This window comes from Mytilus galloprovincialis, chromosome 2 (assembly GCF_965363235.1).
Source record: "Mytilus galloprovincialis chromosome 2, xbMytGall1.hap1.1, whole genome shotgun sequence".
NCBI lineage: Eukaryota > Metazoa > Mollusca > Bivalvia > Mytilida > Mytilidae > Mytilus > Mytilus galloprovincialis.
Genome location: NC_134839.1, coordinates 91,166,607 through 91,178,389, shown reverse-complemented (window position 1 = coordinate 91,178,389; position 11,783 = coordinate 91,166,607). Strand labels below are relative to the sequence as shown.

At 31.6% G+C, this 11,783-nt stretch overlaps 1 protein-coding gene across 2 annotated transcripts in view; it reads right to left on the bottom strand.

The window, feature by feature from the left end:
• Nucleotides 1–1,377: 1,377 nt before the first annotated feature.
• The window catches only part of LOC143064853 (uncharacterized), a 70,521-nt gene continuing 60,115 nt past the window's right edge, over nucleotides 1,378–11,783 (bottom strand). Inside the window, exons 1-4 of one of the 2 annotated variants that reach the window (XM_076237994.1) lie at nucleotides 3,579–3,637; nucleotides 3,046–3,140; nucleotides 2,506–2,662; nucleotides 1,378–1,461 (exon numbers count right to left, since the gene is read on the bottom strand). In XM_076237994.1, coding sequence (XP_076094109.1) covers nucleotides 1,407–1,461; nucleotides 2,506–2,662; nucleotides 3,046–3,140; nucleotides 3,579–3,622 — 351 coding nt within the window. In that variant the 5' untranslated portion in view covers nucleotides 3,623–3,637 and the 3' untranslated portion in view covers nucleotides 1,378–1,406. Of the gene's footprint in view, nucleotides 1,462–2,505; nucleotides 2,663–3,045; nucleotides 3,141–3,578; nucleotides 3,638–11,783 lie in introns of those variants that run through there. The other variant, XM_076237995.1, reaches the window with a different exon arrangement.

Genomic DNA, 11,783 nt, shown 5'->3' with positions numbered 1-11,783 from the left:
AATTGCTATTCTGATATTGTTTTTGTAAAACGATGAACAGAATTCATTGTTCAATTAGCCATCACAAAAACGGAGCGGTACACTCTGCCAGGGATACAGTTATATTTCATAGTCATGAAATTTGATGTCTTCGATAATAGGTAAGATGTCCTCATATGAAAATAATAACAAAAGTTCAGCATCCTTATTTTCCAAGAAAAAAAAAACAATATTTTGCACAAAATATTAGAGATTTATCCGAGTATTCGAGTAATTGCAAGTATCATGACCGAGAACTCGGGTATTAAATTTCAGATCTTTTGATATCCCTCGATATAACAAAACTCGTCTTTATCTAATAAAAAAATTTAAAAATATAACTAAGATTTTCAATTGAGTGATAAATAAAAATGAGAGAATTATTTCATTATGTAATACACACATAACCTGATAATACAAATCTGAAAATAAGAATGAATTTATCAGAAAATTAGGAAAACACAAATTTGTAAGACAACCTTTCGAACTTATATAGAAATAATAAAGGGTTGCCATATTTTCTTTAAAACTAAAAAAAAATAGGCAGCTCATGTTTGTTGTTTGCAAGGCATATCTTATACATTTGACCATTAATAAAAAAAAAAAAGGCAACAGTAGCTTACCGGTGTTCAATAGTCAACACTCGAAAGACAGAAAACAAACTAAAACCAACATTACTGATCGTCAAAAATACTCATATGTTCCCTTGTCAATCTGTTAAGTAATTGTAAAAAGTCAAAATAATAGGCATTTATATAGATGGACGACTTTGGTCTTTGTTATACCAAGGAATTGAAATTCCCATAAAAGTTTAACAAAGAAAGGCACATCTCTTTACTTTAAAAGTGAGGCATAAGATAGTAAAGGGTTATTCAAATTATATAGTTGAAAACAAACTGACTTTAATTGCCGACCAATTGGTATGGGGTTTTCTAATTGTTGGATTCCGCATATTGACCTGTTGTTGTTTAATTTCACTTCATTTGAACTTTGGTGTAAAGTTGTCTCCTTGGCAGTCATACCAAATCTCCTTATTTTTATATTGACAATACTATTGGATGTGACATAGAGATCAACCACGAAAATGTTTAAGGGTGGAACAAAAGATTTAAGCTTGTGCACATGATGAATAATTGTAAAAGGCTAAATATTATTGATGTTGTCTATGGAGAATGGTCATTGAAAAAGAACGAGAGAAAAACAATACCAAAGGATCAACAAAAAACAACAATAAATAGAAAAAGACAGCAAGACAAAAGCAGGGTAGTTTACACAAAGAAACAAAATTTTGAGCAACACGTAGATTACAAAACACTGGATGAACTTATCTAACATTATTCATAAAACAAAACAATATGCTGTTAATCTTATAGATTTATTTTCTGTATTTAAACAGTTGGTGCAACTGTAGCATGTCCAAAACGGTGAGCCAGACTCTGTAAACTGTAAATATAAAGCAATTAATGTTTTGATGAACAAAACAAAATATAATTTATTTCGTTTATATTATCTTCCGTCGAAGGTGTGTGGATCATATGTTACTCTTATATTTATTTTTCAGTAAAGGAAAACTGAGTGTTTTTTTTTTTTATTCTTTTGATTTCTCACGTAGCAGTATTCAACCAACAGCTGTGGGAAAATAAGGTAGCTGTAGTAGCGAGCACACTTTGACCTTGCTTGTTAAATCATATTCCGTTTAACTTTCATTGTTGAAGTAAGTGGGGAACATTTTGGAATGATTATATTGACATACAGCATATTGTATATAGTTGTTTGGTTTTGTTTGCACGTCTTTTTTTTATGTAATTTGTTTGTGTGGTACATTGTTCCGTCTATGATTTTTGGTACTTCATGTAATCCATTCTATGTAATATCAACTAATTAACTTTTAACTGTAAGTAAATATACCATAGTGTTTTCTTCTAAGAAGCATGTTACTTTAGCTTGATATTCACGACATGCTCAACTTGTTGATAAATAATATTGTTAGCATGCTAAAAAGGAGATGATAAATTTCCCTTGAGTCTTAATGATTCATACAGAGAAGGTCTTAACAGATTTTGTCTGTTCTATTTGGACTTATGTTTTAAATTTCCTTAATTAAAAAATGTATATATTTTGTATTCCAAACTATTGGATTAGGATATATGGCTTTCCAGAAATATCTATAGTACATATAACACTTGATGTTATTCATTTAAACTATGTCTTGTGCTTTCATGAGCTGAAAAGTATGTAAAGTTTTCCGTAGTTTAAATTCTATTTATCTAAAACGACAAGGACAAAGATAAATGACAATATATATGAAAAAAAAATATTTGAGTGTACTTGGAGAAATTTTTAAATCTTCAGAAATACATACATGTCCGATTCATTGAAAGCTTGAATAGACAAGAAATATTGAAACTTTAACATCTGTAATTTAACATAAAAATAAACAACCTCTTCTATATTGGTGATGGTTGGATAAACGCAGAATATGTTTACCTTTTACAAACCAATGGACATCCAAATTGAAGGAGATGATCTTGTTGGATAAGTGTGTGGCATTCGGCTTCACATGCTTGTTCAGTGGCATCTGTACCTAATGTTCCTACAATCCCATCTACTAAAGTTTTCAGTTCACCAGCTTGGAATAAAGTATCTAAAATAGAAAAGAAATTCTAACACAACTTTCTTAGACTATTGTTTTATCATCGGTTTATAATAAAGTATCTGAAAACCACTTAATCAAAACCATCAAACGTTATATTTAATAATTTACGTTATATGTATACTATTATATATAACTTTTGTTGAATCATGAATTATCCTTTGAATACAAATAGATTTTTTTTTCTGTCAATGTAATTTTCAAATATGTGAAAGTGTTAGAAATTTCTATCTTTTACTCTGAGTTATCAGTTTTCCCAAGAAGTTTCGGCATGTTAAACTGCTTGCAGTTTAAATATTCACCTGTTATAACGGGTTTTATAATTTTGAATAAAATATGTTTGTTGACAAAAACACAGCCCGGTCAGCACTCACCAAAAACAAGTCTTTTCTGTGGCATAGAAAATACAACTGGTAGCACCAACAATAGAGCAAAAGCAAGTTTCATCTTGAAGTTGTTGTTTTTTTTTTCTGAAAGTAAATCGCAATAGTTTATTGAAAGGGGTGTTTTTCTGAAAATCAAACAAAATACATTGTATAATCCATAAATGTCTTAATCGTATAAATGGAACTACATTTGATGTATTAATATGTCAATTTTCATACTTCAAAACGTTTCATTGAGAATTTAAAGGCAATCAATTATTGCTCTTGCAAACACTGCTAAATGAAAATGTTTAATGAATGACACATATAGCGGTATCTAGACATATTTTTTTGGGAAAATAGTTTTAATATAGAGATATCCGGGTTCAATAAAAAAAAATCATACAGAATTCAAGTATGTTTGAGCTTAACAAAACCTCTCAAAAGACTGAATGTAGTATAAGATGATATTAACCACTCTTATTTTAACGAATTTAAATGCATGCCACGCTACATTGGTAACAATTTAGATAATATCTTACCTGTTTTCAATGAAATGCGTTAGAGACAGTTTGTAAGCATGCATTGTCTTATATAGTCTCAAATAACCTCTTATCATCCATAACCTTAATACACTTAGTACCAAATGTCACGTTTGACTTTAAATTAAGACAAATGTCAACCACACGGACATTCAACGTGAATGCTTTATCCATATAAATTAGTGTTTCATGTTTGCCTTCTATTCACCAGTGAAATGTACCTGTTATTATCTTAGAACTCCCTGAGAGAAAAAAAAACAGAGGAAACGTTTTTTTAAATTCAGAATCATAAATCATCTTTGGCCACCATGTGTTTTTCATCTGATAGAAATAAAAATGAGGACTTAGAGAATAAAGTATTTATATCAATAGGTTAGCCTCATTCGCAAAGGCTTTTTTTTCTTTTAGATTTTCAACACAATTAAAATATTAACGACAAATGACAGAACACATAAATCGTCTACATTGAGGGACAATAAATGGATCGATAGAATTGAAATGACGTGAATCTTTGAATTAAATATAGGAAGATGTGGTATGAGTGCCAATGAAACAACTCTCCATCCAAATAACAATTTATAAAAGTAAACCATTATAGGTCAAGGTACGGCCTTCAACACGGAGCCTTTGTTTACACCGAACAACAAGATATAAAGGGCGCCAAAATTACTAGTGTAAAACTATTTAGTATGTTTGATAAATCTTCAAAACTTTTCTTATGACGACACTTCGTATTCAAAGAAATTATCACAAATCCAGTAAGAGCAAATAAAGCCAGTTTATCAATTTATTGCTGTTTTGATAATTGGGGCTTATGAATTATACTTTGCCAATGCTTCAAATTAATGTAATGTTAACCCCATCATAGATGCAGTTTGAACCATTAACAAAGAAGCGTGTTTTTTGGCGAAGTATTTATATATAACCAAACACATTTAATATGGAAAGACCGAGGAAATGATTGCAATATATGTTTTCCAGGTTCTGATGCATAATATGAATTTCACTAGAAATAATAAAAAGGGACAATTTTGGAAAAACTAATTGAATCTCAAAATCTTTAGCTTTAGCTAAAAAAAATTCTCTCCGATAATTTATATTCACTGTAATAGCAACACTTTTTGTTAATGATTTTCAATATAGGCAACATTAGTATATTAGTATTCAAAGGTCATAAATTGATGAATAGATAACAAATCCGGATTACAAAGTAAAACCGAGGGAAGCAAATCAGCTATAAAAGAACAGAACCGAACAACAGGCACACTCAAGAGAACAATACGAACCCCGCGAACTTACATAGAAACGAACTATTTGAAAACAACTGTCATATTCTTGACTTGGTACAGGACATTTTAAGAAAACATAGTGATTTGAACCTGGTTAAATGCCTAGCTAAACCTCCCGCTTTATGACATTGATTAAAACAGCATCGTTGACATAACAACACTAGGTGACAGAAATACAACACAAACACAAGCAAGAACATTCATCACAGAAAAAAGCACAAACAAATAATATAATAGTCGACACAACACCATAGGATATAAAAAAAACCTGACGCACTTATGTAACCAACATATTTATACAAATTTATACATTTATTTCATAACACTCGTCCAAAGAATTCTCATGACAATGATGTTATGAAAAGGAAATTTAATAATTAGTTGGACTACAAACGATAACATATTACAGATTATATAACCGAACCATAACAGAAACAACAAAATCGAATATGAATATTGAATGCACAAAACAAAGAGACACATCGTATAGTAATACAAATTCGGGAATATGACAATGGTGGTATTGATATGTAATTTTATAATTATTTGTACAACAACCGTTCAGACACAGCACATTATTCAACCGAAACCATAACAGAAACATAAAAATATATGCATGAATGTTGAAAGTATAAAATACCAAGACTAAAAATGCACATTGACTCCGATTAATGTGTGTTTGTAACGAGAGCAAAATAGACAACTTTCGAGTTCCATGCATTTCCGTCAAAAACTCTGGTTTTAGTGAACGTCATTTGTGTGTTTAGGGGCGTCGTCACTTCCATTCCAATGTTGAGCGAGTGGTTGGAAAACTATAATTCTATATTTTACGAATTATTCGGCAAATTGAATTCTCAAAATTGACAAATCAGCATTGCTGTCATTAGGGAATTGTCATTAAGTACCTACAGAACAACCATTATTTCTAGTTAATCCTGCACAATGACGATCACTAAGACGCTTGATGAACGTAAATAGTGCATGGATACAGGCGACCCCCTCTTTCTGGTAAATGACGTCATAAAGGCGCGTATAATTGACGAGTTTTTTCCGGTGACGGATGAACTCGAAAGTGGTCTATTGGATTAAGTGATTAATAATGAAACGTACATGTTTATGTAAATCCTATCAATTTTATAAGTACACTGTTGTCCGGAATGGCGCAGGTTTATTTTACTTTTTCTATTAAAATTATAGTTAATCTGACAAATGAGTCCACTGAATAATTTTAAAATGAAAATGCCACATTAAAAGAACTTTAAAATTAGTTTTCACTTTTGTTCGTATATTTGAAACAGTAGTAATTTCAGTCGATTGGTGAGACCATTTCCTAATATTAAAACAAAACAGCTAATTTTGTTCATGAAATTAAGTTGATATGTCAAAATGTAGATCTAAGTCACACTTCCTATACATTACACATATATAATTGAGATAACTATGAGATTTGAACAACGTATATTCCTTTTTCAATTGAACAATTATCAATAACTATGTATGTTTTATCCCAAATTTTTGGTGGGGTTCCAGTTGCTCAGATCTGAAGACATCCCTTAAGAGTCAAACTCAAATGATCTTCAAACTTCCAATCTTATCTTTGTACTTACCTGATTGTTAATATTTCTCATGTGCATTGTTCCAGTCATTTTTTACATGATAAATTGTAAGTTGTTAAACAGTTAATCAATCTTATGATTAAATCTTTAATCAAATGTGTTGATATGTGTTTGCTAAAACAAAGCTGTCAAAAAAGCCAAGGTGACATGAATTTATTTATAGCATTATGATTTGCATAATAACATAAACGTTACCAATTTTTCTGCACCAGATGCTTAATTCGACAATCAATGTCTCCTCGGTGATGCTCGAGGTTAAAATATTTTGAAAACCCAAAGCGTATTAACAATATGAAGAGTTATAAACAAAAAAGGACCAAATAGTATAGCCAAATCTGGGCAAGGAATCAGAGCTTTGCATGAGGAAGATACATTCCTTAATTTTAAATAGTTTTCAAATTTTGCAACAGCAAATTATAAGTGCATAAAATCTGTAATTTCATGCCGGTACCAAATTTCTGGCTACTGGGCTGGTGATACCCTAGGGACTATCATTCCGGCCACCAGCAGATGCATAAAGGACTACTTGTATGATCTTGTATAAGAAGTCTACAGATCATATCAGTTTGCATGACTACAATGAACATTTTCTATAAATACAAAACTATTGTTATCTAGTTAGAAAATCTACTATGCCACCATTATCAAGCTACAAAATCAATACTGAATAATATTTAAAATGTTAACACGTAAAAGTACAACAGATTTCGGCAAGAAATTTGTCGTTCAAATACCAGGAACAGATACTTGAATAGTACCGACTTCCATATTGCTTTTTGCCTTCATTCTTGCAAACTACTTTGCTCTGAGATGCCCACATTAATATAAAAGAGGGGCGAAAGATAACTCATAGATCGAAACTAAACTGACATACCCATGGCTAAAAAAAATATATAATATAAAGCAACAACCTTATCAACACACTAATTTACCACAAAAAAACATATACTAGTACAATAAAGATTTCAGTCAAATAAAATGTAACTTTTAATAGAATAATACTTACGTAATTGGTTCCCACCCACATGCCCACCCATTCGAATCTTTTTTGGCGAACACTTTTCGTCGAGAGAGACCTTGCTCACACCGAACAGCAAGATATGAAAAAAAACACCAAAATGACTAGTGTAAAACCATACAAACAGGAAAACAAAAGTTTTAATCTGTATAAAAAAGTGAAACGAGAAACACGTAAAAACCACATCAACAAACGTCTTATTTCAACGTGAGAACAGATATATCATTTTTTTTTTAATCAGAAATATAAATACGAAAGGATCTTACTTTTTTGCTAATTAAAGGCCAAAATCTTTCTTTTATCTTTCCTAGTCTCATTTTCGTAATCGGTATTTTTACCGTAATCTAGCTACAACTATTTTTTTCTTAAAACAATTCATGATACAAAATTACTGTGTATTTAAACCGTGATTATATTAACTATTTATCACCTACAATTCGCATAATTTAACATGATAGTGGTTGGGTATCTGCCTATAATATGATACAACATAAACTTGAAATTGTTATGGCACACATTTAATATTCCTTAGTGATTTATTGACAGCAATATACTCTTAAGACTCATTATTATTCTTAGTATACTGATCTTTGTTGTTACATGATTTAAGGGTAACAAAGAATACAGATTTTTTTGTATTCATATTTTTTACAAATGTTAAAATCAAGTATCCATAAAAATACAATTTTTCCGCAATGTACCAAAATTGGTACAAAAGACAACATGATATATTTCGATGGTAATTGTCATAAAGCGAAAATTCCTCGAATGATGTTATAGTCTTTGGCAACTAAACAAGCTGATGTTATAATTAAATTGAAAATGGAAATGTGGAATGTGTCAAAGAGACAACAACCCGACCATAGAACAGACAACAGCAGACGGTCACAAATAGGTCTTAAATGCAGCGAGAAACTCTCGCACCAGGAGGCGTTCTTCAGCTTATGTCATAAGTATGATTCTGGTGTCAAATCAGTGCAAACACCTGGCGTTTTGTACGCCGCGGAATGTAACAAAATTAGATAAAAAGAAATGTTTAGGTGAAAAGTGTGATTTTTTTTAAAATTTATTATTTAATGATATTATATTGGGGTAAAATAAAACAGCCAAAAAAATAGTGTGTAAAGGGCTTTCACAGTTGTCAAAATTACCATACTTCTCCGATAAAAATCGAAATAATTCTTTGAGGGTAGAATTTTTTCTATTGATTATAGGTTGGGCATTATAATTCGATTATGATATCCCGACCGCCCATAAAATTATGTTCTTAATCAATTGCAGTAAATTGTTCATTTTCTAAAGTATAAGACCATAGTGCTAAGTTTTAATTAAAGTCATTGATATAGTTACTGAATGCTGAAAGTAAATAGAAGTCAAAATTTAGAGACATTATCGGGAATAGTTTTTCTTAGAATAAACATGGAAACAACTACTTTTTATTTATTCAAAATGCGCAGAGAAATCGAACGCATATAACATTTTTGAAAATGGTCATTTAAAAAATCTTGTAAAAACCCTGTGAAAGGTTCGACACTCATGTGTTTATCTATTCCTGACCGTGACATTCTTGTTTGGTTTGAGGTAACATGTAAATCAAGCTGATAAAATTTCGGTCTCATTTCTGGAATTTCCACTCTAGTCGTGCTAGTGCTTAATCTGTTGCGAAGAAGAGAATTTTAGTCTATATTTAATCAAGTTGTATCAAACAATTATAAAAGGCTTTATCAGCATGATCAGTAGATAAAGTCCAAAGAATTTAATCAAGGCTTCTCACAAGGAATGAGTTCTGATGGACTAAAGAATGATGATTTATTCCCATCCCCATGCGAAGATTTATATAGTAACATCATATTTGCTCTTTTAGAAGAAGAAATTGTAAAGGAGAAAGTACACTGAGGCCAATTTGATTACCACTTGAAATCGAAAATAAAATAGAATTTTATAAAAAAAAATAGTTACTGTATAAATTAAAAGTCACATGAAACGAGTTTCATTTAATTTTTTACAGAAACAATGGTTTAGGTAATATCCCTGACTAGCTTACTGGCTAGCTGAACCGTGAAGTCATTATTAGGTGAGGTATACTACCCTCTTTTCGGAATAGTCTAGTCTTACAGACAGATAGATCGGTCATCTGTCGGACTAGTCTACTCTTAAAGGAGGGTAATATAAGTATTTCACGGTTTAGCTAGCAAGCAAGCTAGTCACAGATATTACCTACACAGTCAATGCATATTGCTGTAACCTAATCGGAATTATTGCCCCAATGCATGCATATGTACTGAACTAAGTCATTATGCAAGTTTTTTTTTTTAATATTTATTACGAATCTTTAACGCATTAATGACAAATACCAATTCTTTCAGTGAGTGTTGATTACCTAAGCTGTGTTTGGTAAATCTTGTACAGTATGACTTTTTGGTCCTCAATAGTCTTCAACTTCGTACATTATTTGACCTTTTAAACTTTTTTTAATCGAGCACCGACGATGACTTTTGTAGACGAATCGCGTGTCTAGCGCAAATACAAATTTCGATCCTGGTAACTATGATGCATTTATTGATCAAAATCTAATTCACTTTCGAGTTCGTTGATGAAGCTTACCGGATCGGTATCGACAGAGTTCATGTGGTGCTAGTGACAAATAAGTGAATTGATAGGTCTTTTTAAAGTTTCCAAACGTTTCAATTTGTTGATTAGACTTGTCCCAACTAGTTGTTGGATGATTTGTTGTGTTATTTAAGAATCAGTTATCACTGTCAACATTCTAGTTGTTTATCACTAGAACACCCACCGGATTTGTACTTCCTTGATCCATGTATCGGGTCCGTTCGAACCCGACAGGGTTCCACAAATGGAGCACGCTTTGCTAACCCTTCCGGAGCAGTGCCTGAGATCACCCCTGATTTTTGTTGGGTTCTTGTTTCTCAGTCTTTAGTTTTAATTGAGTACTGAGCGTCTGTACGTTGTTTTCTTTGAGTACTGAGAGTCTGTACGTTGTTTTCTTTGAGTACTGAGCGTCTGTACGTTGTTTTCTTTGAGTACTGAGCGTCTGTACGTTGTTTTCTTTGAGTACTGAGTCTGTACGTTGTTTTCGTTTTTTGCCATGACATTGTCAGTTTGTTTTCGACTTACGTGTTCAGATATCCCTAATGTGTATATGGCCTCCCTTCCACATGTAGTTACTTATGTATAGTAATTTCTTTTTAAATTGGTTATTCAAAACTCGCCAGACCTGTATTGAAGGGGATATAAGTGTCTCTTTTTGTGTAGATACATCCATCATTCAAGCAGAACTTTTTTATTTGAATAAAGCATAATATATAACTAAACGAAATGATGTAGGTAGATAGCGTTTGAATACATCTCCTTCTTTTAATGACAACTATAATTCATTTAAATAACTCAAGATTTAGTGTCGCCTGTAAAAGAGTTATAGATTTTTTACAACTATCTAAAATCAGTTAGACGTTTAAATAAACAAACAAATCAACTATACAAGCTGTTGCAATGCATTCATAACAGCCAGCTCAACACTTGCATCTAAATTATTAACATCAATTTTATCAGTAACCAAAGCCGGGCCTCAAAGTTATTATGAAACTGTCTATTCAAGAGGTGGCGTGAATCAGATGTGGATACTAAACAATTCCAAAGATCTTTTAGAGTAGATACAATATAAGTCTCTTAAATCTGGCGATAGTATTCAAACATTTGACATTTCTATACTTTACAAAGTATTCTCCATTCCAAACCATTGAAATATTTGGTATTGCATTGTTTCGTAAAAAAGAATGGTCAACGTAGATACAAACATCTGGGCTTAGAGAGGGATAGGTCCTACTTAATAAAGAATCACTCTGATTCAAACGAAAAAAATCTTTGAAACTGACATTATCAAGATGCTTGATTTCTTGACTAACAACATATTTGTTACGATTGGAGGACGTTTTTTTTCAATAAGCTATCGGCATTGTCATCGGAACCAATTGTGTCCCTCTTCCCCTCGACTTGTTCTTTTATTCTAAGGAAGAAAGACAAGAAGTTGGAAACTTTCCGCTATATAGATTTTCTGTCACTAAATAATTTTTGGTGACTATGTTAATCGCATCTATCCCATCGAACTAGAGATAAAGGATACAACAGATACAATTAAGTCTGCCTTTACAACAAAAGAGATGAGTTAAGCTTCTCAATTGTGAACTTTCCATTTCTATGTAGCAACATACCAGCAGCGACTGCATACGAAGAATATATCGATACGATATTCCCAGGCTTGTAT